General features: G+C 35.4%; 1 protein-coding gene across 4 annotated transcripts in view; it reads right to left on the bottom strand.

The window, feature by feature from the left end:
- KIFAP3 (kinesin associated protein 3) overlaps window positions 1–18,984 on the bottom strand; it is a 191,090-nt gene that overhangs the window by 48,140 nt on the left and 123,966 nt on the right. For 3 of the 4 annotated variants that reach the window (XM_047704339.1, XM_047704340.1, XM_047704342.1), the window contains 6 exons: window positions 16,244–16,352; window positions 14,370–14,482; window positions 13,679–13,844; window positions 12,945–13,070; window positions 7,794–7,892; window positions 2,177–2,262 (listed from right to left, as the gene is read on the bottom strand). In XM_047704339.1, the coding sequence (XP_047560295.1) occupies window positions 2,177–2,262; window positions 7,794–7,892; window positions 12,945–13,070; window positions 13,679–13,844; window positions 14,370–14,482; window positions 16,244–16,352 (699 nt within the window). Of the gene's footprint in view, window positions 1–2,176; window positions 2,263–6,331; window positions 6,498–7,793; window positions 7,893–12,944; window positions 13,071–13,678; window positions 13,845–14,369; window positions 14,483–16,243; window positions 16,353–18,984 lie in introns of those variants that run through there. The other variant, XM_047704343.1, reaches the window with a different exon arrangement.

Below are 18,984 nucleotides of genomic sequence, written 5' to 3' on the forward strand. Positions count from 1 at the left end.
ATGGAGCCTCGCATCGGTCTCTCTGCTCAGCGGGGAGCCTCCCTAGCCCTCTCTCTCTGCCTACTTGTGATCTCTGTCAAATACATAAATAAAATCTTTGAAAGAAATATGTAAAATTTCCTTATTTTAATGAAAAGATCAAAGCTAAATGCCAACATACTCATTTAGGTTTAAACCAGTAATGATAGGGGCACCTGTGTGGCTCAGTTGGTTGTATGTCCGACTCTTGATTTTGGCTCAGGTTATGGTCTCAGGGTTGTGAGACTGACCCCTGCATTGGGCTCCATACTGGGTGTGGAGCCTGCTTAAGACCCTCTGTTTCTCTACCACTCTGTCCCTTCCCCACCTCACACATGTGCTCTCTAAGGAAAAAAAAATGTATAAAGCAGTAATGACTTGACTCAGGCAAATCCAAAAAGCAGATGATATCAAATAAGATCAATTTCTGTAATAAAATGCAAGAAATTGACAAGAAGTTACCTGATAGTGGTTGTCTGATTTCATAATGTAATCACTAGCACAAATGCCAACTTAAAGGAGTTCTAAATAAATTTGTTAACTGACTCTTTAAGATGTTATTTTTTTTTTTTTAAAGATTTTATTTATTTGACAGAGAGAGATCACAAGTAGACGGAGAGGCAGGCAGAGAGAGAGAGAGAGAGAGGGAAGCAGGCTCCCTGCTGAGCAGAGAGCCCGATGCGGGACTCGATCCTAGGACCCCGAGATCATGACCTGAGCCGAAGGCAGCGGCTTAACCCACTGAGCCACCCAGGCGCCCAAGATGTTATTCTGATTCTTTAAAAAGCTTAAGTTAAACTTTGAAAACTACTGAGTAGGCTATATTCAAGAAGATTTTTACAGGGTGAGTCAAAATAAAAAGTACTAATCCAGTTCAAAGAAGGAAGCAAGCAAGTTGTGTGCAGCAATATATGCCATAAGTGAAAATACATTTAAAGTATCTAGTGTACGGCTCATCCCGGTACAAGGCCCAAGTTTAGGCAGAAGACTCTGGTGGGCAGCATGAGCATGATTTCTGAAGAAACGTGTACATGGAGAGCATGTTTCTAATTGCTGACTCAGATTACCCTTCTGATTATATTCCTTTGGTTATAAATCCTTTCAAAGGTACTGCAGGGGAGCCTGGGTGGCTCAGTGGGTTAAAGCCTCTGCCTTCGGCTCGGGTCATGATCCCAGGGTCCTGGGATCGAGCCCCACATCGGGCTCTCTGCTCTGCAGGGAACCTGCTTCCTCCTCTCTCTCTCTCTGACTGCCTCTCTGCCTACTTGTGATCTCTGTCAAATAAATAAATAAAATCTTTAAAAAAAAAAAAAAAAGGTACTGCAGAGGGCGCCCGGGCAGCTCAGTCGGTTAAATGTCTGCCTTCTGCTCACGTCATGCTCTCAGGGTCTGGGGATTGAGCCATGGGTTGGGATCCTTGCTCAGTGGGGAATCTGCTTCTCCCTCTGCTGCTCCCCGTGCTTGTGCTCTCTTTCTCTCAAACAAACAATAAAATACTTTAAAAAAAATAAGATTTTCTACAGTCATGAATAACATTATTTTTATGTTTCATCATTCCAAAACAACTTACAAAACAAGTATATGAATATAGACAAAAATCAAATCACTGAAATAATAATTGACTTATTAAAAAAGTTTAATGGCCAAATTGCAAAACTGACTATGTTGAGTTTTGGTAGAAATTCTCATTAAACCCCTGCTCCTATGAAATAATTTCTCTGCAAAACAGATGATTCTGAGATGACGTGTAGACCAAATCTAAAACACTTAATATGTATAAAACACTTAAAAATTTGAAGGCTAAAGGTCTTAATTTTTTTTTAAAGATTTTACTTATTTATTTGACAGACAGAGATCACAAGGAGGCAGAGAGGCAGGCAGAGAGAGAGAGAGGAGGAAGCAGGCTCCCCACTGAGAAGAGAGCCCGATGCGGGGCTCGATTCCAGGACCCTGGGATCATGACCTGAGCTGAAGGCAGAGGCTTTAAACCCAGGTGCCCAAGGTCTTAATGTTTTAAACATGAATTTAATATCACTGAATTTTCAGAGATTTACCAAAATACAAGTTTGCATTTACATGAAATGCAAAGTTCTAAACAGTTCTTTTCTCCCAAATGAAGACTATTATAATACTTTGTATAAGAAGAAAAATTACTTACCGCTATAATATCTAATGTATTATCACAGACCTTTCGGATTTCATTATTTTTATCATGCATCAGATCTATGAGATATGCTGGAGCCTCTAAATAAAAGTGGTTAAAGATACAAACTCGTTTGAGATTGAGGTTATTCAAGCATATTAGAAAATCCCACATTTCTCTAAATTCAAATGCTGCCATAAATCTAACTTCAAATTTTAAAATAGGATTAGTAAAAGATGACCAGAAACATTTAACATTTCATTTTTTTAAAGGACAGGGATAACAGAAATAAAAAAGAAAAAAAAAAAACACTAAATAAAACTGGGTAAGGAAAACAAAGCCAGTAAATCTGAGAAAAGTACAAGGCCCAATTTTTGAAAACATGAAAATAACTGAAGAGGGAGCTCTAGAGCTGTATCACTATAAAGCTTTCTTGATCACGCTGGCCCACCTAAAGGTTTAGGAAAATTAATTTCACAAAAAAATTGCAGCAGAAAAGAATCAGTTATATCTTATATATGGTTATTGTGAGAAAAATAAGGCATTTGCACATGAAAAATGAAAGCTATAACCCAATATTTCAAAAATAAAAGAATTTAAGAAAATAGAATATATGTAAAAGAACAATATAAATCAAAATTAGAAAACAAAATAATTCAGAACTAAAAATAAAAGTAAAAATCATTTCAGATATATACGAGCTAAATTTATAATAATATATGAGTAAACAAAAACAACAGATAAAACTCCAAGAGAAATGGAAGGTAAAAAGGAAGAAAATTTGTGAAATTTAAAAATAAATAAAAAGAAAATATTAGAAGATGACAAATATTAAAGATAGCCAAAGAAGATCCAACATAACAGAAATTCCAAAGGAGACAACAAAAGCAATAAAACAGAACAACTAACTAAAAACTATAATTCAGGAGAACTTTCCTGAAATTAGGGGGGAAAAAGAGAACTACATACTGAAAGATCACATTTGATACTTGGAAAAATCAAGCAAGGATGATGAATACCCAGTCAAATTCTAATAAAGCTACTTGGCTTTAAAAAAAACAAACAAACAGGGGTGTCTGGGTGGCTCAGAGGGTTAAGCCGCTGCCCGCATCGCAGCGGGCTCTCTGCTCAGCAGGGAGCCTGCTTCCTCCTCTCTCTCTGCCTGCCTCTCTGCCTGCTTGTGATCTCTCTGTCAAATAAATAAATAAAATCTTTAAAAAAACAAAAAACAAAAAACAAACAAACATTCCTCTGGTCTCACTGGCAAAAAATCAAAGTCATTTATAAAGGAAAAAAAAGTAAATTGTCGTCAGACTTTATGACAGATACCAATAATTAGCAGACTACAGACTTCACACAGGCATTAATTAACTCAGGAAAAAAGACAGTGGAAAAATTCCTTTCAATTGCTGAGGAAAAATAACTAGCAATCTAAAACTGCATATTGTGTTAAATTATTATTAAAGAAAAGATGCTAGTTATTTTCAGATAGAGATATATTTTATTATTAATAGATATTCACTTAGCACTTTAAGAGAATGTAATTATGAAAGAAAATCAACTCAGAAAAATAGACAAATGGAATTCAAGAAAAAACAGAAAACAAGGAAATAGGTCAACATATTATAAATCTTAAATAAGCACTGGTTTTTAAAAGACAATAACTAAAATAATCCATTTTCAAATGTTACAAAAATGAGGTGAAATAATTATACTAGATAGTAAATAACGTGGAAGATGGGACTGGAAACAGGCTTAAGTGAAAGGATACAGGCCTCTAAAATTGGAGAGGATACATGTTGAAATTTGGGTTTAACTCCCAAAAGAAAAAAGATGGCATATATAAATAACAAATAAGGAGGGGAGAAGGAAAGAATAAGGAAAACTTAAATCAATTAGGAAACCTCAACGAATCTCAAAAAGGCAGTGAAGAAAAACTTATGATCTCTAATATTAGTCGGTCTTGGTTAAAATTGTATTTGAAACAGAAGCCACAGGTTTCTATCAAGAAAATTTAGCACATGTGTACAAGCAAATGACATTCTTTGTAGCACTGTTAAAATGCCGAAAAAATTTTTATCAAGTTTCACAGCAAGTAGCAAAGACAGAGGTTAGCCCACATCTTCTACCCATCAGTGCTACTTACTAATTTTCTTGGGGGACTAAAAGGATATATTTAAAATATAGGAAAAAAGTATAGAATAATATATTCTCAGGGGGACTCTAAAAGTCAAATTTGGCTTATTTTCCCATTCTACAATTTTTGGGGTTGTATAAAAATTAATTATTACAATAGCACTGGTTCTCAATTTCAGATTCTCAATTCCTATGATTGTGCTGAGATCTATTTTAAATATTTCAAACATCTTAACATAAATCATATGTTTATCTAATATAAGTCTAAACCTGCCATCTCAAACACCAAGTTTCTTTCGTTCTGTTTAAAATAAAATGATGTTGATCAAATTCTCTAAATTAAAAAATGAGAAAAAGAAATAGTTTACTGCCTAATAAATCTTTATTTAAAAATTTAAGTATATCAGTCATAGCAAAAATCACAATAAAATGCTTAAAGTTACAGTGAAGTATTTTATTTTATTTAAAGATTTTATTTATTTATTTGACAGACAGATCACAAGTAGGCAGAGAAGCAGGCAGAGAGAGAGAGAGAGGAGGAAGCAGGCTCCCCATGGAGCTGGGAGCCCGATGTGGGGCTCGATCCCAGGACCCTGAGATCATGACCCGAGCCGAAGGCAGAGGCCCTAACCCACTGAGCCACCCAGGCGCCCCGACAGTGAAGTATTTTAATAATATTTTCTAATTATGTGACAAAAGACCTATTTAAGTATCATTGACATCAATAAAAATCCCTGGTTTTTGAACACCAAAACACTGGGCAAAAGCACTCTAGCAATCTTTATACAATCTTAAGGGATGGATGAAAGCATCAGATCGAACTAGCATTCCTAGTGCTTTTGTAAAAATTTTAAATCAGCAGATTTTTTAATGTCCCATTCCCTGCATTATCAACATACTATATTCTCCAGAATAACTATTTGAAAAGTACTCACTTCAGATCCAGTGGCTTAACAAAAATCAAATTTGGGAGAAAGTAAAGTTACACTAAGAAGAAAAATCAAATGGAAGTTGTCTTAAGATTGTGGTCTTTGATAATAAGGAACTGACAGTGCATCTTAAACAGACCAGGTTAGAGACGTTTCTTCACTAAGTACCAGCACTTGGTACGTATTACAAATACTTCGTTCTTCAGTAGTCCTCAGAAAAACCCCTACGTGATACATGTAAACAAAGGTGGTCTTTCAAATAAGTTACCTAGGAAAGCTATGCCTTCTCTTTCATGTCTTCTAACATGTGTTTCAGAGATGCTCAACCCAAAAAAGCATATTAAAATTTCTGAGAAGACCCTGTAGCAAGAAAACCTGTTTAACTGTGTATATTCCCAACTCATTTATTGAAGAAACTTTTTCCATTAAGCAACTATTAAAAAAAAAAAGTTCCACAGAACACCACTGGGGAAAGTGAATTTATTCCAATGATATGAAGACTTACTGAAAGGAGTGTATTGGAACTTATTTTCCTGAGAGAGTTTATAAACCACATTTTAAAAATATTACTTTGTGATAAAAGAAGATCTAATGTAATTAAGGCAAAACAGTATTTGCATATTGATAGCCCATATCAAAATGAATATTTCTCAGTTAGACTTGTTACTCTTCAGACTTGACTTTTGGAAGACTTTATACGGCTCCAGAAATCAATCTAGTCCTCAAAAGCAAGAGAATTTCCTCCAAAGATGATACTTATGATCTTGTATCATTGGCTTTGAATATAATACTGAAGGAGTTGCAAATGTTTTGAGTGAGGACCCAGATCATTAAAAAAAGAAAAAAGAAAAAAGTCTCCCAAGGTATTACTCCTAAAAGAACATTTGCCATTTAGACACATGTTCATTGACCAAACAAGTACTGACCACATCCCAGATACTATGTTAACTTCTGAGGACAGATGAAGATGAGGAAGACAAAGCTGGTCCTTAAGCTGAAGAGCTCAACATCTTTTGGTAAAAACAGGCATACAAATACACAATTTGAAGTTCTTTATTGAAGGTCAAAATAAATTACTCCTACTGGGAAGGAGGGAGCTTAACTGCATTAGAAAGGCTTAACTGAGAAGACGCCTTATAAATCTGCCTTTGATGAGCTGGGATTATTAGGTTAAGAAAGAGAAAAACGCATTTGAGGCTGCTAAAGCACACAAAGAGGCAGTAAGATGGGTCTGTCCGATAGGATGACAAACTGTGGTGTGATAAGAGAAACTGCATATTGTAGAGTTAAAGGAGGGAACTTTGCAAAAATAGATTACGGTCAAGTTAAATGTGGATTTTTCACCTGGGTAATGAAGAACTTTACCAGTGGAGTTCAAAAGCAGATTTTTTTTTTTGTACACAAAAAAGCAGATCACCAACATGTGTGTGCATGTGCGCGCGCGCGCACACACACACACACACACACACACACACACATTCAGCTCAGATGCTGCTTCTACTGCCAGCATTTCATGACATCCCCAGACTTGGTTATATATCTTCTCTTGTGCCCAATGCACACACCTTTATGACATTAATACACTGCATTATAATTTTTTATTTCTTATTTACTTATCTCGCCAATTAGACTATAAACTCCTTGAATACAGAGCCTGATACTTTTTATACATGTAGCACGTAAAACAGTATCTGTTCGAAGCTCAGAACTTGGCAGACGTTTACATGGTGAATGATTGTGTAACGGGAGAGCAGCCGATACAAAGTGTTCAGTGATGAGACTGGGTGGATGGTAACTTCCTCACCCACTCTGAACACAGAAGGCAGACTGTTTTTCAGGAGAGAATGTTGGTATTGAGTACCCTTTTGAATGTAATAACAATCAACCATCACTTACTATCTCTGTTAGAAACAACTACAGGCACTTTTAAGTCCATTGGGTACTTAGGAACAATCATACAGGGCAGGATATCTTCTTTTCATTGTAATAATATTATGGCTATTTTACAGATGAAAGATTTTATGCTCAAGGGAGATTAGATAATTTATCCAAGGTCCTGCAGCTTTTAAGTGGCAAAAGGTAACCTAAAATTTGGACTATTTGATTATAATGCTCTTTAGATCGGTGGAAGACATCCAGATGGCAATTAGCAAGAAATGCCTAAGACTCAAGAAAGAGATTTTGAAGATAGTAAATACTTAGTATAGAGTTGGTAGCTGATGTCATGGGAACAGATGTATTTTCCCATATAGAGTGAATATGATAAGATTTTTGAAAGAGTACTAAGGGCAGTCCTAGGAACATCTGATAGTTAATAGAGAAGGAAGTTCTAATATGTGTGTTAAGTTCTTAGGAATCACAGCATGACAAAATAGAATTGTTTGCAAGAGTCTACCTATAACAGATTTGGGATCAACAGCTTCCATGAAAAATACCTAGCCTTCTAAAATTATTTTGAAGTTTGGTATTTTTACATTACTTTAACATATGCTAGAAAAAATACCTGAAGATGCATTTTTTTCTGAGTATGTGAATGTCATTATCTATTGTAAATATTAAAAGGATACGCGTTTCCTTGATTATGACATCTCTCGTGGCTTGGTGGAAAACCATCTGGTAGAAGACGTAAATTATCTGACATACAAATTCATCATCTTCTTGTTGAGCTGAAAGGAAGCAGAACACTTCAAATGAAAGAATGCTATAGTTATATATAAAACTGAAAAACATTGACTGGCATAGTGGAGAATGAGAAAACTGAAAGTGACAGGAGATAGGTAAGGGCCAACCAGTTTACATTATTTATAATACATGGTGGCATATGCAATTTATATATTTAGGTATTTTTTCTAAATTCCATGATGATGATCAGTGAGGAAATTTATAACATATTTTCAGAAGTTTTCAGTAATTTTGGTTACAGTTCAACTAGGTTAAATTACTTTGAAATACAAAGGTAAAAAATAAGATTTAAAAAAATATATATATAAGCTCTGAGTTTAAACCAGACTATTTGAGATTGTCTCAAAAGATCAGGTTGTACTTAAGAAGAACAGAAGGACAAAACTGGCTTAAGAACATAGTAATAGTGCTACTCTATAATTCTCACTATATTTTGCCAACAGGTATAAAGAAATTATTAAATTAACTTCTATGTCCCTAATGTGAAACGGTAACACTTACTTTTTTGTTTTTGGTTTGGTCCATCATAAGAATTTCTAAAACAATTCTAATTTGTGAAATAAATCTGGTTCTATATTTTGCCTTTATAATATTGAATTCTAAGTTTCTAAGTTTTTGGTAGAAAAACTACTATAAAGACATATTATTCTTGAATAATGTTTAAAAAGTTAAATTTTACTTATTGTCATGAAATAAGTTATTTCAGTTTTAATCAAATTGATTATAATAGTAAAAATAATGTTATATAACCACAAGGATAATTAAATTAAATGTTTAATATAATAGAATAGTTTAACAGAATAGCTGATGTCCACTGATTATTATGTAATGGCAAAAGCAAACACTTATAGAAATCTAATTTTTAGGTACTGGTTATGAAATTTGATATATTAATAGTTTTTTGTCAACTCTTGACAACAGTTCAATGATATCTGTTAGACACAGACTTATGGGTCAACAGAGCATCTAACTAGTTCTGTAGAAAAAATTGTAGGCCCCTTAAAGTCCAAAGGAGTCTCTTCAATAAATGGTGCTGGGAAAATTGGACAGCTATGTGTAGAAGAGTGAAACTCAACCATTCTCTTAGACCATACACAAAGATAAACTCGAAATGGATAAAAGACCTCAACGTAAGGCAGGAATCTATCTAAATCCTAGAGGGGAACATAGGCAGTAACCTCTTCGACATTGGCCACAGCAACCTCTTTCAAGGTATGTTCCAAAGGCAAAGGAAACAAAAGCGAAAATGAACTTTTGAGACTTCATCAAGACCAAAAGCTTCTGCACAGCAAATAAAATAGTCAACAAAACAAAGAGGCAACCCACGGAATGGGAGAAGATATTTGCAAATGACATTACAGACAAAGGGCTGATATCCAAGATCTATAAAGAACTCCTCAAACTCAACACACACAAAACAGATAATCATGTCAAAAAATGGGCAGAAGACATGAACAGACATTTCTCCAAACAAGACATACAAATGGATAACAGACACATGAAAAATGTTCATCATCATTAACCATCAGGGAGATTCAAATCAAAGCCACATTGAGATACCACCTTACACCAGTTAGAATGGCCAAAATTAACAAGACAGTAAACAACGTGTGTTGGAGAGGATGTGGAGAAAGGGGAACCCTCTTACACTGTTGGTAGGAAAGCAAGTTGGTGCAGCCACTTTGGAAAACAGTGTGGAGGTGCCTTAGAAAGATAAAAATAGAGCTACCCTATGACCCAAAAATTGCACTACTAGGTATTTACCCCAACAATACAGATGTAATGAAAAGAAGGGCCATCTGTGCCCCAGTGTTTATAGCAGCAATGGCCACAGTCTCCAAACTGTGGAAGGAGCCAAGATGCCCTTTAACGGACAAATGGATAAAGAAGATGTGGTCCATATATACAATGGAGTACTGTGCCTCCATCAGAAAGGATGAATACCCAACTTTTGTATCAACAAGATGGGACTGGAGGAGATTATGCTGAGTGAAATAAGCCAAGCAGAGAGAGTCAATATCATACGGTTTCACTTACTTGTGGAGCATAAGGAATAACACGGAGGACATCGGAAGATGGAGAGGAGAAGAGAGTTGGGATAAATCGGAGGGGGAGATGAACCATGAGAGACTGTGGACTCTAAGGAACAAATTGAGGGTTTTGGAAGGGAGGGAGGTGAGGCATTGGGTGAGCCTGGTGGTGGATAGTACGGAAGGCACGTATTGCCTGGTACACTGGGTGTGGTACATAAACAATGAATTCTAGAACACCGAAAAAAAAATTAAATTAAAAAAAAAAAAAAGTCCGAAGGATTTCCCTCACATACCTGCCAATGTACCACTCTTCCAGACTACCTGGGCTAAAATTCCATTAATTATTCTCTTGGTATACAGTGTTTCCTCACTTAACCCCAAGGGTTTTAATCTTGAAAACCCATATATTTCTTTATTTTGTTATAGAAGAACAGTTGACATGTTTTATTCGTTTCAGGTGTACAGCAGTGATTCAACAATTCTACATATCACCCAATGCTCACCACGGTAAGTGTACTCACTGCCTATCACCACACAGTATTTAGGTATTATGGACTGTATTCCCAGAAATCCATGTATTTCTTTAAAAGAGAGGTATAGAGTCTCTGCTTACGATAACCTCATGGCAGAGAACATTAAAACAAGGTAAATAAAACACTGTGAGCTGGCTCTGTCAACCTGCTTCATACATATCTCCACTCTCTCAACCATAGTCAGTGTGGAACAGCGATTCCAGAACAGGTCATCTGTTTCAACTTTCTCCAGATCAGAAAATCCTCATTCTCACTCTGCCAACTACACTGTCTTCACTCATACCTCCCAACTACCTCTCTTTTAATTATTTCTAATTTGAAACCTTCTCTCTGTGAGAAGGGTGGACCAAAGGACATTTATATATACTTTATGTAGGAACACTTCAACTATGGAGGTATTATCTCTAGGTGACCTATTAAAATGCATTATGTTAAGGAATCTGTAAATCAAATTTTTAAAAATTCTAAAGAGAGTAGTGGGCAAAAGACTTAAATAGGTACTTAACTTTATTAGCCATAACTGGCCAATAAATACAAACAGGTACTCAATTATAAGTCATTAGGGAAATGCAAATTAATGCAAATTAATGCAAATTAAAACTGCCACTCTGAAGGCCACAATGAAAGAGACCAAAGAGTCCTGATACGGGGGTGATGTAGAAGAACTGGAACTTCAGCACATTTCTGGTGGGACTGAAAATTGGCACAACTACCTTGAAAAACTTACTGGCATTATTTACCAAAGCCAAACATATGGGGACTCCATGCCCCAACAATTCTACTCCTAAGCATATGTCTAATAGGAATAAATACACATATTTACCAAATGAAAGGTTTAAGAATGTCCACAGAAACATTATTTATAATAGTCCTTCTCCTATCAAAAAAAAAAACCCTATTGTCTACCAGGAGTAGAAAGGATAAATAGTGGTATATTTATACAGCAATGAGAAGAAACACAATTCTGCATACAACACAGATGAATCTCACATTATAGTGTAAGACAAAAAACCTGGATTCTATTTACATAAAGTTCAAAGCCAGGCAGAAGTAATCTATATACAATAAAAGAGAGGACAGAAACCAATTTGGATAAGGACTGGGAGGTGACACAGGAGGGACTTTCAGGGTGATGGTGAGGTTCATTTCCTTATGTGAGTGGAAGTAACATAGGTGTGGCTCATTTTGAAAATCATTAAGCTGTATTTTTGTATTTTTCTTTATGTATGTTATACTTCAAAAAGGTCTATTAAAATTATACAAAATGCACATATATTATACCTGTACAGGAAAGACTGAGATTAGAGTGTCTTTTTAGGCTTCCCATACTTTGCAAAATTTCTGTATTAAAGCCCTAACCCCAAATGTGACTTTAATTTGGAGACAGGTCTATAAGGAAGTAATTAAGGTCAAATGAGGTCATAGGGTGGAGTCCTGACCCCACAGAATTAGTATCCTTATAAGAAGAGGTACCAGAGTGTTGTGTGTGTGCTTATACTCTCTTGCTTGTGCTCTCTGCCCTGGGGGGATGTGATAACACATCAAGAAGATGGGCTTTTGGAAGCCAGGAAGAAAGGCCTTATGAGGAACCAAACTGGCTGGCACTTTGATCTTGGACTTCCCAGCCTCCAGAACTTTGAGAAAAAATATGTATTTTTGTTTAGGCCACCCAGTCTTTTTGTTATAGCAGCCTAAGAACACTAACACAAGGTTCTAGAGAACTTGACGGTAACAGAATATTAGATTCAGATAGATTTTGTATACCATGTGGAAAACAATGACTCCTGGCCCCTTAAAAACAACACAAAGTGGGGCACCTGGGTGGCTCAGTGGGTTTAAGCCGCTGCCTTCGGCTCAGGTCATGATCTCAGAGTCCTGGGATCGAGCCCCCGCATCGGGCTCTCTGCTCAGCAGGGAGCCTGCTTCCTCCTCCTCTCCTCTGCCTGCCTCTCTGCCTACTTGTGATCTCTCTGTCAAATAAATAATAAAATCTAAAAAAAAACCAAAACAAAACAAACAAAACAACAACAAAAAAAAACAACACAAAGGTAGGTAAAAACTCTATCCAGGCCTCACTGTCTAATACTATAACCATAGCCACTGTGGCTAATTAGATTAAATACAAAATTCAGATTCTCAGTCCCAATAGCCACATTTCAAGTACTCGACAGCCACATGTGTTGGAGAGCACAAATAGAGAACACTTTCTTCATTATAGAAAGTTTAGAGGATAATACTGGACTTAGGAGGGAATAGGATGCTTTGAATGAGCTTCCAAATGAACCTTCCTGATTAAAAAAAGGGTTGCACAACACAGGAGATCTGATTCAATCAACACAAAGCTCAACAGAAAGAAGATAAAATAGAATATTAGTATTTCATGATTGCAGATCTTTTATATTTAAAAGTGTTAACTAATACCCTGTTTATATATTAACATAAAAATGAAATAAAATAAATTATAATTTACCATTTAGCAATTCGATGAGTGCAGGGATTATCCCAGATTTGGCTAGCAGCGCAGCACAAGAGTCATCCGTAGACACAGTTCCGATCATTATGACCACTTCTAAGACAAGGTCATCTTCTGCAGCACCTAGTCAAGTCAAACCACAGAAAGTTCAGTGAAATGTTCTGACCAAATCCATTTATATTACCAAAACTTGGAATGCACAGAAGAAATATTGTAAGCTACTATATCAGTTCTTATGAAGCCTTACTTAACATGCTTATAAATTTGTCCTCTCCCCCATATTTTTAAGCTCAATGAGGGCAGTTCAAAGTGTTGGGGGGAAGGCAGTAGAGAAATGAAGATATGTCTCTGAAAATATAAATGAAGGACGATGTAAACAGAGAAAATAGAAGACTCACTTGAATGTCTCAAAGAACTTTCTGTGTGCAGCTGTATGCATATATAGAGATATATGGCATTTGGTAATTTTAAAAAGACAGGATAAAAAAATAAGCAGGATAGGGAAGGGAAACTAATATTAAGAAAACATATTGTTAGGAAGAATAATACTAATATAAGAGAGACCTACTGACCAACTCCCTGGGAAGAAGAAACTGAGCTGAACTCAAGGTATAGGAAGAAATGCGCCACCTAGTATAATATTGGTCAGAAAATACTGCTTGAGCAGCCTTATCCACAACAGAAAGAAATAACTTAATGATTATGCAAAAGGAAAAATACTTAGCACAGACCTGGTTTTAGTTTATCCTTGAGATACGGAACTAACTTGTACTCCTTAAGAACCAATTCCCAGTCTAAATCTGGAATGGTCAAATTTGCAAGAGTTCCCAAACATTCAATCACAAACTCCTCTTCCTCATCATTAGAGATCTGGGCTGCAAGGTCCCCAACATAATCCTAAATAAAACAGAATTTTAATATACATTTATAATATGATTGCTGCAGAAAAGCCAATCTGATAATATAGTCATAGGAAGAAAAAAAGAAGTATCAAACATGATTCTTATTTCAATAATCTTAAACCATTAAACTGCTATACAAGCCATTGGTTTAAGGGTTGTTTGTTTATTTTTAGTAATCTCTACATCCAACATGAGGTTCAAACTCACAATCCTGAGATAAAAGTTCCATGCTCTTCCAAATGAAGCCAGCCAGGTGGCCCAGAAGCCAAAGGTTTAAAAGGCAAGAAAACTGGAGTGAGGATGGAAGGGTAAAGGGTAGGGATCATAAAACGAAAACAACTTTAAAACTTAGATTGAGATTTCTAGAAGCTAAACTTACAAGAAGTTGATAAAAGAGCAACTTGGGTTATGAGTTAGTATTTGATAAGAGCTCAGTAAGAGTTTTATTTCCAAATGTAGCACTTTAAAGCTTTAATTTCCAGGCTATTTTAATAGACAGAAACAAAGAAACTATACTTACAATAAATAAATTTTTAGTTGGTCCATCATGTTGGGAAATATTCCTAATCATTTTCATCAGCAATGGATCCTTGAACTTCAGAGCCCTCTTCATGAGCATCTTCAGCCCATTTCCTACAAAAAACCAGAAACTCCTTTATTAGAATTAAGGTTCATTTAAGTTTAATGATTTTTTGTTGTTGTTTATAATTCTCAAAAAAAACCCCAATCTACACACGGTAAAATGCATGAATCTTAAGTGTACAACAAATTAATTTTGATAAATTTATGCCCCTGGGAAATTCATACCCATATCAAGATATAGAATATTTCTATTCACTCCAGAGAGTGCCCCTTCTCAGTCAATTCTCTTCCCCAAATGTGATCGCTTCTCTTCTCCTTTTCCTCTTCCCCCTATTGTTTTCCTTCTCTTTCTTCTTTTTAAACATAGATTAATTTTATCTGTTCTAGAATTACACATAAATATATGTGCGCTTTTGTGTGTGGAATCGGCACCACAAATTTAAAAAATGTAAATACTTTTTGATCCAGAAAATTTGTACTTCTAGGAATGAATCTTTTTTTTTCTTTCTTCTTCTTATTATTTAAATTTTTAAATTAACATATAATATATTATTAGTCCCAGGGGTACAGGTCTGTGAATTGCCAGGTTTACACACTTCACAGCACTCACCATAGCACATACCTTCCCCAATGTCCATAACCCAATCACCTGTTCCTTACCCCCTTCCCCCTCGGGCAATCCTCAGTTTATTTTGTGAAATTAAGAGTCTCTTATGGTTTGTCTTCCTCCTGATCCCATCTTGTTTCATTTATTTCTAGGAATGAATCTTAATATAAAAATGGAAATCTGAACAGTTTCAGAGAAAGAAAAATTACAGCAGCATGGTTTGTTACAGAAAAGAAGTGGCAACAAATTAAATATCTAAAATATCTGATTAAATTCTAGAAAATCCCTTAATAGATTATTTTGCAGCTATTAGCAATTATGTCTTATATGTTTGGATCAACCAGGAAATAAAAAAAGAACTTAATCAATTCATGGAAACCAATGAGAATGAAGACACTTCAGTCCAAAACCTATGGGATACAGCAAAGGCGGTCCTAAGGGGGAAATATGTAGCTATACAAGCAATTATGTTTTATAAAAGTATTTAATCACATGGAACAAGATTCAAGATATTACTAACAAAAAAAATTTTGTCACCATATATAGATAGAAAAACCCCATTTTAAAAATATATGGACACAGACCCATACCCCTGAAACAAATTATGCATTACATGTTTATAATAATAATAATAATAATAATAATAATAATAATATACAGAAGCATTATACCAAAATTTTATCTATCATTATGTCTGGATAATGAGAATAAGATTTTAATTTTTTCCTATTTACTCATTTGTCATTTTTTTTTTGCTTTAAAACAAACATATATACTTTTCAAATAAGAAAAATCTACTGAGCAGGTTCCAAAATATCATAATGCATGACAAGCTACTTTACAAAGTTATTATCTAAACAAATACCTAATACATATTTTTCTACTGAATTATCTTACACTGTAACAGACTGTTTTGCAAATAGAGAGTTTTGTTTCACCTAGAAATGTTTTCAAAATTCAAATTTCAATTAAGGATAACTAAACCCTGGTTTATAAAATGTTACTAAAGGGTGTTTCTACTCATGACATAAGAGTATTTATTCTGAATTCATGTGACCTTTAAAGATGAGAGCTATAAATTTTTACAGCTATTTAAAAATAGGATTTACATAGCTAGTATAATTCTTAATTCCTAATTATTTCTTTGCCGTCATTTGCCAGTCGCCATATGATGGAGGTCATCTATGAAGCTCAAAGGCACTAACCTTCACAGATAAGCTGAACATTCCTTTTGTTAGCAGCAAGATTAATGCAGAAGGAAATGAGTTCCAAGTCAATTCGTTCATCTGAACATTCAAAGAGCATCTTCATTAACTAGCAAAAAGCACAGGAAATATTTTATTCAAAAAAATACCAAAAATACTAGAAGCCTTTTATTACAATGTATTATCTTGGATCTTATGTTGGGAATAATAAAATACAATTATATTTCAACTCACAGAAGTGGTAGGCTGTCACTACCGACTAATTGAATGAATTAATGGTTAATGAACTACAAGATGTTCAGTTAAATACAGACTACCAAGTAACAGTGGAGAATACAAGAGGAATATTAGCTACAGTCTTTGCATTTAAGGAATTTAAAACACTGTACAGAAGTAGAGCATTCTGAGCAAAGGAAATAGCTTGTGCACAGGTTACAAGGTAAGGAAGAACAAAAAAGGCCAAGCGTGGTTGCAGTGAGTTAAACTGTTCACAGATAAAGGTAAAAGCCAGATCATGCAGGGTGTTGAAGTACGTGTTAAAGATGTGGGGCTTCATTAAAAGGATAATGGGAAGCCATTAAAGGCTTCTAAATAAGTAAAATGTCAGGATAAGATTTATATTTCAAAATGATCTGGACAGTGTGGAAAATAGGCTGAAATAGAATAAGAAAATGTGGGAAAACCATCTAGAAGAAGAAAAGTCCAGGTAAGATGATGACTACTTGTGATAGATGGGGCCGTGGGGATAGAGAAAAAAGGTTGGATTAGAGATATCTTTAGGAGCAAGAATCAAAATGGGATTTAATAACTGACTAGATATTGGGGTTAAGGGAGAGGAAGGGTCAAAAATGACTCCCATGTTTCTGTGCTGAGCAACAACATGGATGGTACCACTAACATTTTCCAAATATGAGAAACTAGAGTAGAAGGAAAGGGAAGTCAAGGGAAGATAGTAATACTGGTTTTAAGTATGTTGCATTTAATAAGCTGCTTATGCAGTAGTCTGGTGCAGATATTCAGTAAAAGTTATAAATGCAACCCTGAGTTTGGAAGAAATGTTTGCACTGGAGATTTAGGCATCATCATATGTGACTGATGACTGAAGCTGTGGGCTGGACCCAGTCCTCTGGGATGGGTCAAGAATGAGAAAAGGACTCCATCCTGGTAAGAGGAAGAGAGGGTGGATCTGAAAAGCAGCAAACAAAAGAACAGAAATCTAGGAAAATGCAGGTGACCCAAGCCATCTGTCAGTAATCGGTATTTGTCATGATGAGAGACAGTCGTGATATTAAAGAAGAAATGGACAAAACTTTATGAGAAGCTAGTCTTCTGTAATTGGTAAATCAGATTAACTTAGTGTATATTATGTAAAGATACTTTTCTCTAAGTCAAATTGCTAAGACATGTGGAAGTCAATCCTACAATTTATTACCTAAGAATTTCTTATGTCATGTCTCAGGGCCATACCTTTTTAGACCAACATGCCTCTGTGAATCCAGTAGGTGAATAATAACTATTTGTTGTCTGGTTAGACCCTATTCTGTAAAATCTTGCTTTGATGATTTTCTATGTAGTTTCAGATAACTTTCAAGTTTCAGAAGGGATATATGGTCAACATACAAAAATCAATTGCATTTCTACGTGCTAGCTATGAACAACTAGAAACCAAAATTAAAAGCACAAATCTGGAGCACCTGGGTGGCACAGTCCTTTAAGTGTCTGACTCTTGGTCTCAGCTCAGGCCCTGATGTCAGAGTCGTGATATAGAGCTCTGTGCTCAGCGCAGAGCCTGCTTGAGTTTCTCTCCTTCCTTTGACCCGCTCCCCCAACTCTCTCTCTTTCTAGTAAATAAATCAATCTCTTTTTTTTTTTTAGATTTTATTTATTTATTTGTCAGAGAGATAGAGAGAGCACAGGCAGGCAGAGTGGCAGGCAGGGGCAGAGGGAGGAGCAGGCTCCCTGCGGAGCAAGGAGCCCGATGTGGGACTTGATCCCAGGATGCTGGGATCACGACCTGAGCTGAAGGCAGCTGCTTAACTGACTGTGCCACCCAGGCATCCCGATAAATCAATCTTTTAAAAAAATAAAAACACAGATCCACTTACAATTGCTCCAAAAAATATCTATATAGGTATAATGTTAACAAAACTATCCTCATATATATATATGCTGAACACTACAAAACATCATAGTAGGCGAATAGTTGGCAATGTATCATGCCGTTTTCCCAGAGGACAGCTCTTTAACCACAAATGTTGCTACTAATGGAATATTTATATAAAGAATTATTAACACTAATATTACAGAATGAAAAAAATTCTATGGAAAAACTAAAATAATCTTAATATACTGGATATACATTTACCAGATTTTGCTACCCATCTATATATTAAGTACCAATTAAAAGTAAATTATAGGGGCACCTGGGTGGCTCAGTGGGTTAAGCCTCTGCTTTCGGCTCAGGTCATGATCCCAGGGTCTTGGGATTGAGCCCCACATCGGGCTCTCTGCTCAGCAGGGAGCCTGCTTTCCTCCTATCTCTCTCTGCCTGCCTCTCTACTTGTGAGCTCTCTCTGTCAAATAAATAAATAAAATCTTAAAAAAAAAAGTAAATTATAAATTAATAAAAATGTAGGTGACAATCCTCTAATATAATTAGTATGTTTTTCATATGCTAGTTAAAAACTTCCTATAGATTCTTCCAAAGTTTTATTTATGCAAGAAATTTCTTTACAATAACA

Source organism: Lutra lutra, chromosome 15 (genome assembly GCF_902655055.1).
Source record: "Lutra lutra chromosome 15, mLutLut1.2, whole genome shotgun sequence".
Taxonomy (NCBI): Eukaryota; Metazoa; Chordata; class Mammalia; order Carnivora; family Mustelidae; genus Lutra; species Lutra lutra.